The sequence below is a fragment of the Rhinopithecus roxellana genome, chromosome 10 (genome assembly GCF_007565055.1).
Source record: "Rhinopithecus roxellana isolate Shanxi Qingling chromosome 10, ASM756505v1, whole genome shotgun sequence".
Taxonomy (NCBI): Eukaryota; Metazoa; Chordata; class Mammalia; order Primates; family Cercopithecidae; genus Rhinopithecus; species Rhinopithecus roxellana.
Window position 1 is genome coordinate 125,773,513 of NC_044558.1, and position 16,154 is coordinate 125,789,666.

Genomic DNA, 16,154 nt, shown 5'->3' on the forward strand with positions numbered 1-16,154 from the left:
GGCTCAAGAATCTGGGAAGCAGTTTTGCTGGGTGGATCTGGCTTAAGGTTTCCCATGAGTTGCAGTCACACTGTTGACTGAGACCACAGTCATCTCAAGCTCACTGGGGCTGAAGAATCTACTTCTAAGGTGGTATTGATGTGGTTATTGGAAGACCTCAGTTCCCCATGGTGTATAGATGTGGGACCCTCAATTCCTTGCTACTCAGTTTTCAACAAATGTCCTCAGGCCATAGAGTTGGCTTCTCCCAGAGCAGATGATCCAAGGAATGAGAGGGAGTCCATGAGCAAAGGAACTCCAGAGACAGAAGGGACAATCTTTATAATCTAATATTGGAAGTGGTATACCACTACTTCTGCCATATTGTACCCTGTGGGGAAGCGTGATACAAGAGTTCAAATACCAGGAGGCAGAATCACTGGGGGCTTTCTTGGAGGCAAGACACCTGGGAAGAAACTAGGCCAGAGGTATCTCCAAAAGCATATGCACTGACAAACTGAGGAGGTAAAATAACAAAGTGATAGCTTTCTAGATGGCTTTAGTCAAAATGACTGTAATTAATGTCAGCAACTGAAAGTAATTTGTTAAAGCACAAACTTAAGGTACAATACTCTACAATAAAAAATAGTGAAACATTCACCATCAAATCTGAGTATTTGAAACTGAATTATCATCTACTCCATAGATGCCTTCAAGGAACACCCCACTCAAGCTATCAAAGACAAATGAGAATGTATCTTACTTAGAATAATTTGATTAAACAAATTCTTTCCTTGATTCATTACAGTGATTAACAACTCATTCATATTTATTCTAAATTTCTCATTATAGAGAATAGAAATTTAATTACTTAACTTTATCCTCTCTACAGATCGAAAGTGCCTTTATCTCACTCAAAGGTGAGATAAATTTATTGTTTTGTGTATATATTTCATGATGCTCATTATCTTACTAATAGCATATTATTAGTTCTCCCCCAAGTCACCTTTTACAATGTCCATGTGACCATGCACATTTGTATGTAAGACTATGGTTTTTAAAACTCTAGTACCCAAAACATGTCCTGGCGTGCAATAGGCACTCGACAAAGTTTTGTTAAAAATGTTTGAATAAAATCCCTTGAATAGAGAAATGAGTCATACTTGGTGTGTGAAAGTTACATAAGTCTCGAGAGCAGGAATACTTAGTACATGTCATGGTTATTACTGAGGGCAAAAATATAAGCTGAGCTGAAAACTATAAAGAAGCAATGCCCATAAAGGAAGGTAGACCAGGAGATATTCCAAGGAAGCCAAGAAAATATTACAATAGAGGTACAAAGCTAAGTGCCTGAGGTCAAGAGGGCCAGCATCAGTGAAAGTGAGTCCAGAGCAATTAGTGGCAGTGTAAGAGTGGTTGACTAGACAATTGTTAAAATGATTGTTAGTAATGATTAATAAGAGTACAGCAGAATCATATTGTTATATGAGGAGATCATTAAAAAGTCAGTAAACACTATTTTTAAAAATCCCTTAAGTCACTCATAAAGTATGATATCATTACTTGATAAATAGAATGCAAAAATAATTATGCAAAAAAGCATAATGTGTACAGTAATCCATATTATGTAAAAAGCATATCTATGCAAAAATGATTGACAGTACTTTCAATTATGAGATACTGTGTGCACAGGGGCAAGCTGAAATTCTTTCTCATCAAGAGGATGCCCTTTTTATGGGGAAGATTCAAATGGCATATAGAGGTTTCTTGTCCCATAACCTTTGCCATTAAAAGGTACATGTGTGCAGTTTATGTCTTCCATTCATGTCACTAAAGTCTAATCTATAAACTTGGCTTATCGTATTAGCACATTAAGGAATGTGTGGGAAACAGGCACAATCTTTCAATATAAATACTGATGCATATACCAACCAAACATTGGCATATAGACCAACATAATGGACTGTGAACCAAGAGCATCATTAAATATAAAGTCCTGACATGATATTGAAATATTCAATTCACCAGAAAGATGTAACAAAGTAATAACATTGACAGAAATCCAAAGAGAGTTTGATGGGGCTAATATGATAGTGGAGGATACCAATATTCCTCTCTCAGGAATTAATAAATTAATGAGAAATTAGGAAGAATATAGGAGTGAGCCAATATAATTAACAAGCTTGACCCAATAAATATATATTGTATTTACAGAAAATGATTGGGAAATACAAATTCTTCTCAAGCACATATAGAATATTTATTTTAGTGACCAAATGTTAAATAGTAGGCAAATTTCAAATAACCTATATAGTAAAGATCTCATCCACTTTCTGAAATGCAATTTAGGAAACAGTAACAAAAGATAAATATATTCATAAATTTAATTAGGTACTTTTAATTTTATTAACCAAGGAGTTTAGGAAACATTATAACTTAAAGGTAATAAAAATATATAATAAAACATATGGAATGTGGTCAAAGTTATACTTAAAGTGAAAAATATAGCCTCACATTCATAAATTAGAAATAAAAGACTAAAAATTAATGTGGCAATCATGTCACCATTGCCTCTATGCCATATTGCTTTGTTTTGTTCAGCTTATAAAAATCAAGGATAATAAAGAGGAAGAAAAATCTTCTACCAGCATTCTGGTAGAAGAACAACAAACAAGTCCTAGATCCTCTGATTCATCCTCATCATAGTACTTACTATTAACTGAGCACATTCTATGAGTTTTGCACTGGGAAAAATACTTTACCTGCATTACAGTTGTCCCTTGTTATCTGCAAGGGATTCGTGCCAGGACCCCTGGAGATAACAAATGTCACAGATGCTGAAGCTCCTTACATAAAATGGCACAGTATTTGTATACAGCACATGCACATCATCCTGTATACTTTAAATCATCTATAGATTACTTATAATACTTAGTGCAATGTAAACTATGTAAATATACTCATGCATAGCTTATGACTTGGGGAATTATGTTCTGAGAAATGCGTTGTGAGGCAATATCATGTTATAACCACCTGCAGTCTTGAGGACAGTAACATACTGTACAGGTTTGTAACCTTTGAGCAATAGGCTATCCCATATACCCTAGATGTGTAGTAGGCTGAGCCATCTAGGTTTGTGTAAGTACACTCTGGGATGTTCACATAACAATGAAATCACCTAATGATGCATTTCTCACAACATGTCCCTTTGTTTTATTTTTATTGTCATTCCAAAAATATTTTTGACCTGTGGTTGGTTGAATCTGTGAATGCATAACCTAGGGATACAGAGGACCAGCTCTGTTTTGTTTAGTCCTCACACCAGTGACACAAGAGCACTATCATACCCATTTTGCAGATGAAGAAACTACAGTTCTAGAACTAATCTACGAGAACTCCAGATGTCCTCTTTCTACTCTAAAGTCCCTTCTGTTTACCACAGCAGAAGTGAGTATACTTCAGTATACTTTATCCTTAACTGGTTTCTAGAGTTGATACTGAAACGGGATGGTTCCCATGACCATTTTACAGGACTCATGAAGGGGTTGGCTTGTTTAGTCAGCCTACAGCTCTCAACCCCTCATGGGAGAGGGGAACATGCAGGTGAGTGGGTGCAGGGGCCAGGACAAGTGCTTCTGGGTGCCGGCAGGAGTAGAACTCTGTGTAGCCCCATGGCAGTGTCTAGGAGGGGTACTCAAAATCCCTGGAGCCCCAGAAGGCATCTGTTACAGTGCTCTTTTGGCTTTGCCATCCGCAGATGACTTAAGTGTTTAACAGCTCAGTGTGACAGCCCTCTGCATCCTGAGATCTTGTTCGGCATCCAGGAAGAATCAGGTCATATGAACAAATCGAAGATGGTAAATGCAGAAGATTTTATTGCTAATGAAAGTGGGTCTCAGCAGGATGGAAAGCTAGAAAGGGGATGGACTGGGGAGGTGGTCTTCTTCTGGAGTTCAGCCATCCCCGGCCAAACTCTTCTCTGAGGTCCTGCCATCAAGCCACCCCTCTGAAGTCAAGCTGCATCTTGCTGATGTCAGACTGCTGCTTCTCTTCTTACTTTCTCTGCCATTCTGCTGCTCAGGCCACTCTGCTACTCCACCGCTCGGCTGCTTTGCCACCCCTCTGCCAATGGAGCCTGGGGTTTTTATGGGTATAGGATGGTGGGTGGGACAGGCTAAAAAGCAACATTCAAGTAGGAAAACAGGAATGCATGTTCTCACTTTGGGCCACAGGTCCAGGTGTGAGGGCTTCACCAGGGACCCTACCCTTTTCAGCCTGGTATTTTCCTGCCTTCTGTCCACGTCACTTTCCCTCTCTGAAGAGGCACATCTTAGTGCCATTAGAATATGGAAGATGACCAATCTTAGCTACTTACTGCGGACGGGGGCATTGTTTTTGGGGAAAACGGCAGTCAGCTTCCTCCCTAAGGTCTACCTAAGGGTCCCTGACAAAAGGGAGCCGTTGTCCAAGACTCCAGTTGCCTGACCGTTCAGAGTTTGATGGCCTCTAGGCAAACAAGAAAAAAAAAAAAAAAAAAAAAAAAAAAACTTTTACAAGGTTAAGTATGCATGAGTCAAATATGTGTATTATACAAGGAAAGGATCTAGTGCCAAAGATTACAGAAATAAGAAATGAAATATGCTGACAACATTGTACCCCAAGCTGTTTCACTTTAGTGAAAGAAATTAAACCTTGTGTGAGAGCAGTTAAACTTTATAAGAGAGATAACTATTCTTGCCACATCTGTAGCAGTCAACAGGTGCACCTTGAGAATTCTGGGGTTTGTAGGCTTGCATGGGAGCCATTAAAACTTCTGCCTCTTTCTTGTGTCCCCCCATCTCTATTGTAAAAACTGAGTTGGCCACTTTCAGGACGTCCTCTAAAGTACTCTTTGTTCCCAGGGCCTGTTTCTGCAGCTTCCTCCTTATATCAGAGGCTTCCTGAATATAATAAATGTATCCTTTATTGTTAGTTTTCCCTCACCAGAATCAGAAGATGGAGATGTGTGCTTTACCGAAGTCTTTCTTAGCCTTTCCAGAAAGGTAGTGGGATTCTCATCAAATCCCTGGTCTACCATAAATAGCTTGATATAGTTGAGAGGCTTGGTGCAAGTCCTACCTAAATCTTCCATTATGCACACCTGAAAGTGTCTCTTCTTCCACTCTCCCATCTCATCATTGAGATCCATTCCAGGGTCATCCATTGGTACTGCACCTCTTTCATTTGGATAAAGTTTGGCACCTTCCCTGATCATATATGTGATACAAAGCTCATAACCAAATCACTCTGTCACTTGCAGAACAGTCTGCTTCTCACTGTTAGTCAGGGTTTGATTTAAAAGTAACACAACTCCCTTCTAGGAGAGTTCAAGTACTTGGGTTAAATTCTGGAAAGCCTCTATATATCTGTCAGAGTCATCTGAAAACTTGCCAAGATCTCCCTTAGTTTGCCTTAAGTCCTGGAGGTAGAAGGGAACCTGGACCTTACTGGGGCCAAATTCAACAGGCATTTGTTGGAGGGGTACAAGTGAGACTGGGGCTTGTCCAGGGTGAGTATTTCTAGGAGGGGGCAAGCAGGAGAGAGGATGGGGAGAACCCGGAGGAGCAGGACTGAAGGGAGCTGGCTCCCCTGCCGGAGGTGCCTCTGGGATTTGTTTCTTTAGTTCCCTGAGATTGCCCCTTGCAGCCTCTCCTGAGATGGCCAATAGGAGGGGTGGATCAATTCCACACTGTTGGCAAAGGTCTGGATTGCCCTGCAAGGTAAAGAAAGCCTGTGCATATGGGGTCTCAGACAATTTGTCCTTGCATTTACAGAAAAGTTCCAACTGCCGGATGGTATCAAAATGAATGGTTCCTTCCTGAGACCAAGCCAGTCCTCATAATTTGACCAAACCTTTGTGCAAATGGCTAATAGGCATTTTTCCTCCAGATTCTGAGGGTCAAAGAGTCCCAGTGATTCAGGATGCACTCCAGAAGAGTATAACCTCATAATGGCAAAGACAGTTGGTTACCCATTCTGAAAGACAAGGAAATAGGCATCCCTCATTTCCCTTCCTTATTTCAGCAAAAACTCGGGTGTGAGGAAGGGAAGCAGGCATTGCCCCTTTCTCTTCTGTCTTCTTATCCTCAAGTCCTGGTGACCTTAGATGGATACCACCCACAGGTGCCATTGCAGCCTGCACCCATGAAGCAGGGAGGTCCTAGAGAATAGTAATTATCCGGATTCACTTATGCCCATGCCTCCATTCCCCCTATTGTCAGCAACCTTTGGGTTTCCCAGTCCTTATCTGTGCCATGGAGCATGGCCTCCTGCCATGACATGGAGGCTTAATTAGCAGGAATTGGTCCTGCCCATTTACATTGTGCCTGTTTCCTTGCTTGGATCCCTCAGATCTTCTTTTCCTTCCTAGGGCCTCAACCTGAAGTTTGGAATCAAGTTGGGGACAAAAAGATATCTCAGGGTCCATTTAGATTAAGTCCCAAATGGGTCCTGCCAAATTTGCTGTTATCAGCCAGCAGGGCTCACTCTTCTGTTGCCTCCCTATTGTAAACAGGTGCTGAGGTAAGAAAACAAACCTCTCACTTGGAAAAGAAAAAAGAACAAAAACAGTTTAAAGGACAAAGGGGGGTGGTCCAGGGAAAGAACCTCTTGCTCTCTACAAATAGGTTCCTTTAATCATAGTATGCCTCCCCCAGTTCCAACCGGGCTGAACTCCTTGGCCAGGGGAGGAAAGAGTCTATGGGCTTGTGGCAGGAGGGGACAGCCTGCAGAGAGCACTGGCCAGCTGACTGCATGGGGTCCCTGGCCCCAAAGACTACCCTAGGGCCTGGGCAGCATGCACAGCTGATGCCCACCACGCACTTGGCTATTGGGCCCAGCACATGCATGCTACGGACATGCCCAGGCACCCAAGCCTGGAGGGCAGGGGATGAGAAGGGAACCGCCATTCATCTGCCCATCCCATTCACACATGTGTGGCCACTGGGGTTTGGGGTCACACCTCTAAGAACATACGGAAATCGTATTGTTCTGAGTTGCACATCTGATGGCTGGACCAAACATACATTCTGCCTAGTATCATTGCTGCAGTTTGTAGTAGAACCCTTAACATTATAAAAGAAGAGCTAGGAGCCATTTCAAACCATAAAAGAAGGAAGGAAAGATATCAAAAGAAAACTTTGGAGGTCTTGGCTGATGCCTTGACAGACACTTGGGGAACAGGTCCAGTCTTGTGGCCTTCTGGCAATACTGAGGAGTGGCCTTGGCAAGAGGCCTTCGGTTTCCCCAGGACTTTATTCCAGTCCTATATGACAACTAGACCTCCATGAAAGGAAACAGAGCCAACATTCCTTTTTCTACCCAGCATTTCCTCTTTCCTACCCCAAAGAGAGAGATGGCAGGGCTGCATCCTATCCCCTGCAAATAGCATAGCTCAGAGGAAAGTCTGAGGACAAGGAGAGACAAATCCACATTTTGCTTACCCTTCTGAAGTATCCTGGGCAAGCCCCCAGATGAAACAGGACAGTTCCCTTGATCCCTTCACAAGATTCATGAAGGGGATGGCTCATTTACTTAATCCATAGCTCTCAGTGCCTCACAGGAAGGGGAGCATGCCAGTGATTAGGTGTAGGGGCCAGAACAAGTGCTTCTGGGTGCTGACAGGAATAGAACTTCATGTAGCCCCATGGCAGCATCTGGGGGGTACCTGCAATCCCTGGCACCCCAGAGGGCATGTGTTACAGTACACTTTTACCTTTGCCATCCACAGACAGCTTAAGTGTTTAATAGCTCAGTGTGACAGCCCTCTGTACCCTGAGCTCTTGTTTGGTGTCCAGGAAGAATCAGGTCACACGAACAAATTGAAGATGGTAAATGTGGGGGATTTCACTGTCAATGAAGTGGCTCTCAGTGAGATGGAGAGCTGGAAAGGGGATGGAGGGGGAAGGTGGTCTTGCCCTGGAGTTTGGCCATCCGTGGCGGAAATCTTCTGAAAGGTCCTGCTGTCAAGCCACCCCTCTGAAGTCAAGCTACTTCTTGCTGACCTCAGGCTGTTTTTTCTCTTCTTTCTGCTTCCCCTCTGTCACTGGAGCCTGCGGTATTTATGGTTATAGGATAGGGGGTGGGGTGGGCCAAAAAGTAACATTCGAGCGGGAAAACAGGAAGGCATTTTCTCACTTCGGGCCTCAGGTCCAGGCTTGAGGGTGAGGCTTTGCCAGTGACCCCACCCTTTTCTGACTAGTATTTTCCTGCCTCCTGTCTGTATCACTACTCTTTCATTCTAATTATCACATTAAATTGTTAGGCAATGGTACATATAAAAGATCAAGATATAACAGCTATAAAAACTAAAAAAAGATATCACAAAATGTTAAGAACATTTTGTTTTAGAAGACCTGTTTGCTTTTTAGATATTATGTGGGAAAATTTGCTACTTGCAGAGAATTTCTATTATATATATACACATATGTATATAATATTTTAAATTAATGTTGGTTTTACTTATTAAGATTTTTTACAAGATTTTATAGTTTTGTCAGGAGGGGTGTGTGTGTGTGTGTGTGTGTGTTTAATGTTGGAAAGCTCATCAGATATTGTGTGCAAACATCTTTTACATTTAAGTTAAAAATATTCAAACATAGTATGTACTTTCTAGAACTGCTATGAAATATTAGGACTATTGTTAGTTATCCTATGAGTTCATTAAATGTTTAAAAATCTAATGCATATAAATTCTCCTTCAATTTAAAATTGCGAAGTGAATAACTATTGTTAGAAACTTTGGCTCCAATCCCAAATTTCACATTAGAAGTTTATACAAAAATCTAGTCCTAAATAATTTGTGTTTACCAGAACATTAGCATATTGTTTCTTCTTTTTCAACCTTTTAAAAATTGTGGTAAAAATATAGAAAATGAAATCTACCCTACTAAAAAAGTTTAATTGTAAAGTACAGTAATGTTAACTACATGTGCATTGTTGTATGGGAGATTTGTAGACCTTTTTCATCTTGCATGGCTAAAATTCTGTACCCATTACTCCTCTACCCCTTCCTTTTCTATCCCCAAGTCCCTGGTAACCAACATTCTACTTTTCACTTTCATGAAGTGGTATATTCAGTATTTGTCTCTCTGTGATTGGCTTATTTCATTTATCTATCCTTTTCTATCCCCAAGTCCCTGGTAACCAACATTCTACGTTTTGCTTTCATGAAGTGGTATATTTAGTATTTGTCTTTCTGTGATTGACTTATTTCATTTAGCATAATGTCCTTAATATTCATCCATGTTGTATTATGACAGGATTTTCTTCTTTGTCAAGATTGAATACTATATCATTGTATGTATATACCATGTTCTCTTTATTCACCCATTGGTGGACATTTAGATTCTTTCTACATCGTGGCTACTATGAACAATGTTGAAATGAACATGGGAGTTCAGATAGCTCTTCAAGATCTTAATTCAGTTCTTTTGGATAAATACCCAGAAGTAGGATTGCTGGATTATATGGTAGTTCTATTTTTAATATTCTGTATTCCATTTTTTTCTGTTCTCATATTTATTATGTCTTTTCTTCTGCTAACTTTAGGCTTAGTTTCTTTACCAAACTAACATTCGCCAGTTCTGCTTACCAGAAGTGGTCCGCTAGGCACTTGTATCCACACTTGACTTTACGCCAGCAACCTGGGATTCTTACCCATTTAAAATGTAAGAATAATTTGAGATCATTTTTACCCCAAGATGTCTAATAATTTATGATCATCACATTGGATAGGGCATCTTAACTCAGCGTTTGGTTCATCTCACAGCAGCAGTGCTGACCATGAATGTATCAAGGAAAACAGGTTAAAAATCTGACTCTCAGGACCACTTAATTAGAAAGAGACCAAATTCTGAAATGGTGTCATACCTTCCTGCCACTGAAGCAGTCAGGCAAAAAGACAAGAAAAAACTTAATCCAGTTAAGAAGAATGCCAGGAAAAAAAGTTAACCGAAAAAAAAATTCCTATCCTCAGCTGGTCAGCATCATCAAAATCATGCCATCCCACAAAATCCTCATCTCTTTCAGGAACCAAAGAAATAGCTTCAGCCTTGATTCTCATGACTTGATTATAAATTGGTAATGTTTACAACCACATTGTAAAATGGGGGCTTTGGAAAATGAGACTCATCATTGTAGTCAAATACACCATACTCTCTGCAGAGTTGATGCCATAAGGTGGAGGAACCTCACCTGAAGCCTTCTCAGGTTCCTCAGGCTCTTCCTCATGCTATAAATGTTGGTATTTGCTGCTGCAGACCACCTCAACTGCCACTGGTGCCACTAATGCCAACTCCATGGTGCAGCAGGCTACAGGGAAGGTAGGGCGAGTGAGCAAGCTGAACAGGTGCAGGAGCTGCAGCCTGGGAGTGCTGAAAGTCTGGAGGCAAAAGGTCTCAGGTGGATCTCAATGGCAGCCACTGCACCTGGGCAGGATACTCTCCTCAAGCTGTAAGCACTGCCAATTCTGAGATGTTTTGTAATTGCCCTTTTGATTTCTTCTTTGAACCGTTGGTTTTGCCGGAGTGTGTTGTTTAATTTCCACCTATTTGTGAATTTGCCAGATTTCTTTCTGCTATTGATTTTGAATTTCATTCTCCTGTGGTCAGAAAAGCTAGTTGATATTATTTCAGTTTTCTTAAATTTGTTGAGATTTGTTTTGTGACCTAATATGTCATCTAGCCTGGAGGGTGTTTCCTGTTTGCTTCCGAAGAACATGTATTCTGCTCCTGCTGAGTAGAATGTTCTGTATATATCTGTTAGGTCCATTTGGTCTATAGTGTTGTTCTAATCCTCTGTTCTTACCTTCTATCTGGATGTTCTACTTATTAAAAGTGGGTTATGATGTCTAGTATTATTGTATTGCTGTCTATTCCTTTAACTCTGTCAATGCATTATATGTTGGGTGTTCTGATATTGCTTTATATATTGGGTGTTCTGATGTTGGGTGCGGATATATTTAAAATTCTTGTATCTTCCTGGTCAATTTACCTTTTTGTCATTATGTAATCTCCTTCTTTTTCTCTTGTTACAGTTTTTTACTTACACTTGACTTTCATGGTGTAAGCATAGCCACCACTGCTCCCCTTGGTTACTGTTTGCATAGAATAGCTATTTTATCCTTTCATTTTTGACCGATTTGTGTCCTTAAATCTAAATTGAGGCTTTTGTGAGTAGCATCTAGTTGGATCTTATATACTTTTTGTCCATTTAGCCATGCTGTTGGTTAAATGGATAATGTCTTTTGATTGGGGAATTTAATCTATTTGCTTTTAAAGTAATTGATAGTAAAGGACTTATACTATTACCACTTTGTCAATTGTTTTCTGTCTTGTAGCTTCTTTGTCTTTGCCTCTCTGGGCTGTGTTTTTTGGTATTCATAGAGTTCATAGATTTTTTTTTTTTTTTTTTTTTTTTGGTAATGACTTGCTTGGATTTTTTTGGTAGTGACATGTTTTGATTTTTTTCTTGTTTATTGTTTGTGTATCTTCCACAGGTTTCATTTTGTGTTCACCATGAGTCTAATACAAAATATATTTATAACAACCTTCTTCAAGCTGTTAACTTAAATTCAATTATATACGAAAACTCTGTGCTTCTATTTCTCCTCCCACCACATTTTATGTTATTGATGTTACAAATTACATCTTTTTATATTACATCTCCATTAATATATTGTTGTAGCTATATTTGTACTTTTATCTTTTAAATGCTATACCAGAGTTAAAAGTAATTTATTTAGCACCATTACAGTATTGCGCATTTGTCTATATGTTTACCTTTACCAGTGAGTTTTATACTTTTAGATGCTTTTGTGTTTCTCTATAGCATTGTTTCACTTCAATTTGAAGGACAGTGTTTAGCATTTCTTATAAAGTAGGCCTTGTAGTGAGGAACTCCCTCAGCTTTTATCCATCTCATAAAGTATTTCTCTTTCATCATTTTTGAAGGATGATTTTATCAAATATAGTATTCTTTAATGACAGTTTTGTTTTTCTTTCGGCATATTGAATATATTATTTCTCTTCCTTCTGGCTTACAAAGTTTCTTCTGTAAAATACACTAATAATCTTATGAATGTTCTCTTATACATGATTAGTCACTTTCTCTAGCGGCTTGTGAAATTGTCTTTTTTCTTTGACTTTTTGTAATTTGATTCTAATATGTCCCTGTGGGGTCTTTTTGGGGTTCTTTTTGGGGTTCTTCATAGTTGGCATCCAGTGGGCTTCCTGAATCTGGGTATTCATTTTCTTCCCCAAATTTAGGAAGTTTTTGACCACTACGTTTTCAAAGGAGCTTTCCTCCCTCTTCTTTTTTCTTTTTTCTCTTTCTGAAAATCCCATAATGATACATTGATGTATTGGCCTGCTTGATGGTGCCCATTATTCCCTTTGGCTTTCTTCAGTTCATTGTGGGGTTTTTGTTGTTGTTGTTGTTGTTGTTGTTGTTGTTGTTGTTTTCATTTTTGGCTTCCCTGGCTGGATAATTTCAAATAACCTGTCTTCAAGTTCACTGATTATCTCCTTTGCTTTATGAAGCCTACCTCAGAATCTCTTTAGTACATTTTTCAACTCAGTTATTGTATCCTTTAGCTCCAAAATTTCTATTTGCTTATTTTTATAATATTTTCTATATCTTTGTTGGTATTCTCATTTTATTCATCCATAATTTTTCATTGAGTATCTTTATGATGGTTATTTTTAATTATTTGTCATGTAATTTATATATCTTTATTTTCTTAGAATTGGTTTGTTTTGTTCCTTTGTTTCTTTGGCTAGGTCATGATTCCCTGTTTCTCTGTGTGCCTTATTACCTTGTGTTGGGATCTGTGCATTTGAAAAAACAGCTAACTCTCTCAGTCTTTATGGTCTGGTTTCACACTGAAAAAAACAAAACAAAACAAAACAAAACAAAAAAAGGCTTCAAAAATAAGCCTGGCTAGAGATTCTGGGTGCCTTCCAAACTTTATATGAGTGCATCTTCACTCTGCTGGTACTTATAAATTCGCAATTAGAGGAATTTTGCTGGTTTCTGTCTCATGGAGCTCATGTTTTCTTGCTTTTTCTGGTGTCTGTCTGTGGTACTGCAGGTTCTCTGGAATTTCTATGAGGTGATCAGATTATTTTGTTGTCAGCAGTGTGCTTCTAAAGCATGCTGCATCCCGTCAGTGCTTCTAGTTGGATAAGACAGAAACCAGTCCCTCAGGCAAACTCTTTAAAAGCTGGAGTGTTGGACATATGCTCCTTTATTCCCCATCATTTTCCCTGACCAGGGAGAGGCTGACAAGGTATATAGGCTTTGTCCACTGTATCATAGGACATCTGGAACAATAAGAAGCCGCCCAACTTTTTTTTGTTCTCAACATTCTCCAGGCCTCTAGGGTATGCAGGGTCCTGTCAGTGCTCCAAGACAGACAAGACAGAAACTAGTCCTTCTGATAGTAGCCCCAAAACTGGAATGATGGACACACGAATCAACTCTTTTCCTACCCAAGGAGAAGCCATAAATTGCAGTTTTTAAAAAAATCATTCTATGCTGAGTTATGGAGAGAAGCAATAGCAAGTACGTGCTAGTAAAAACCATCATCTTTGTTTTCAGTGGTCCCTAAACTGGTGACATTTCCTGTCAGCATTTATATCCAGGAAAGACAAAAGCTAGTTCCTTGGGTAGCCTTGATGGTACTAAGTCTAAGTGTTAGATGTATGTTCCCATGTTCTCTTTCCCTCCTTGATGGGAAGCCAGAAGTTGAGAGTTTCTTTCTGATCATGCCACCCTGTGCCAGCGAAGAGGCTCTGGTAAGTGATTGCCACAAATTTTTCTACCAACTTTGACGTGGCTGGTTTTGAATTCACCTGGGGTACAGGAGCCTCTTAACTGGTTTCTGGTTTTCTTACAAAAGGAGTCGGTCAGCTTATTGTTGAATTTTGCTCTCCATGAATAAAGGAAGGTCTTACGGCCTCCTATTCCACAGTCTTGTTGACATACCCAGCATAAATTCTTAAAGCAATTTTTAAAGCATGCTTTATGCAAGCAAACATCACTTTATCATTTGACTTTTGACTACAAAAATAATTGACCCATATAGAAAGCTAGTTTCTTTAAACTGCTAAGCATATTGAATTGATGTTGTTTCTTTTTAGCTACAAGGCATTTTCTTTTACCTGTTGGCTTACATATGCTGGAAAGAAGCTGTGCCAAGTGAGAAACTACAGAAATATTCCAGTCAAGAAGTTATTTTTTTTCTTGGTCAATTGGAATGAAACGTAAGTTTAATCTTTACTCTGTCTGGATTATTTATCTACTGAAGGTCAGCTTTTCCCCCCTTTTTAAAAAAAGCAAAGGATGTGATTAAATAATATGCTGCCAGTATTCAGTGGTATGATAAATATGCTAGGGATAATAGATAACTGACTGTTCAATTCAACAGAGTAAAAGTCCATTTAGAAACCTAGACAAGTGTCCAATTCACAGTATTGAACTGAGAAAAAAGGAAAATTGAAAAAAGAAGAAGACTTATTAATCATTCACACACTGTGCATATCAGGAATATGCTCTCTTTGAGGCAGGAGTGGAGGGAGTCCAGGTATAACAAAGAAAAGATAGCCCTCCTGATAATGTGGGTAATCTCCATTTTCTCAATTGTTTCACATACACTGAAGTACAAATTTACTTTAACAATCAAGTTTTTTGACAATAAACATCTATCTATATGTAAGCTTAATTTGGGGTGACTGACTCCCACTTCCTTCTTCTGTAAAGACTTGTTAAATCAAGAAGATAAAGTACCTTCCTAACATTATCACTGTCTTTCTCCACTTTTTTGCTCTCTGCACCCAACTTAAGCCCTCCCTTTACTCAGATCCCCAGACGGCTCATCAGCCTCATTCACAGCTTTTCCATGGTTACTGCTGCATTTCCTCACTACTCTGCCAGTCATTTCCCTGCAGTCTCTATTGCTTCACTCAGATCAATATTCTTCTCACCTCAAGCAAAAGAAAATTCCCGAGCCTACTTCCCCTCAGCTCTTTCAGATGATCTGGCTTTCTTAGAAGATAATTTGACTCCCAGTATGATGCTTTTCCATTAATAAATACGTGTCAGAATTTGTAGAAGAGGATGATGTTAGATCACACCATCTATTCTACTCTTACTCTTACCACAATCAACGGAGACTGTATCCTGAAACATGGCACGTGACCTTCAATTCTCGCATACTTCACGGCCCCTCCCATTCCAAACTAAATCTGCCTTCTTATAGGACCATGACAATCTCTATCTCCCCTTTTTGGGTAAGATTCTTTATTCCTTTGACGAAAGACCTGACATTCAATAATAATATCCCTTTTTCTTTCATAGAATCAACTCTGCTTGTAAAATTTTTTAGTAGCTCTCCAATTCTTATAAGGCAAAGTAAAAATCATTTAGCAAAGCACATGAGGCCTTTTGTGGTGTGGCCCCTACCTATATCTATATCTTTACCGCTAGAATTAACCCCATTTCCCGTTCTTGCTATCCACCAGTCACTGGCATCTTATCTACTTACCCTAACTATCCCTTTACTGTCCACCAGTCATTTTTTGCATCTGATCTACTTACCCTAACTATGAACTGAGAAGTCAGGCCTCTGCCAGGGATCCTCCATGCATCAGGAACACAGTGTTACACTCACCCATCTGGGAAACACATAATTATCTTTCAGGATGCATCTTTTACCGCCTGTATAAACCCTTCCTGTATCATTGGGCAAAATTGTCCATCTTTTCTTCCCTTGCTTGGTGTAACCTGTAAATTTATCTTATGGTACCTACTGTTTGTGTAAATTTATGTATGCTCCTACCAAATGATACAAAGATTGGTTTATTTAAAAAAAAAATTTAGTCGCCAGCAGCTAAAACAGCACTAGACAAAGAGTCCCATAAGTGTTATTGGGCAAATCAACAAATTTTGTATAAAGTGACTCCTTTAAAAAGTTATTAACCAAGCCAGGTGCGGCAGCTCACGCCTATAATCCCAACACTTTGGGAGGCTGAGGCGGATGGATGGGTTACTTGAGATCAGAAGTTTGAAACCAGTCTGGCCAACATGGTGAAACTTCATCTGTACTAAAAATATAAAAATTAGCTGGGCATGATGGC

General features: G+C 39.4%; 1 protein-coding gene across 3 annotated transcripts in view; it reads left to right on the forward strand.

Moving 5' to 3' along the window:
• PIK3C2G (phosphatidylinositol-4-phosphate 3-kinase catalytic subunit type 2 gamma) overlaps positions 1–16,154 on the forward strand; it is a 403,430-nt gene that overhangs the window by 83,409 nt on the left and 303,867 nt on the right. For 2 of the 3 annotated variants that reach the window (XM_030939123.1, XM_030939125.1), the window contains one exon: positions 14,160–14,282. The exons of the other annotated variant lie outside the window; for it this stretch is intronic. In XM_030939123.1, the coding sequence (XP_030794983.1) occupies positions 14,160–14,282 (123 nt within the window). The remainder of the gene's footprint in view (positions 1–14,159; positions 14,283–16,154) is intronic. 3 annotated transcript variants of the gene reach the window in all.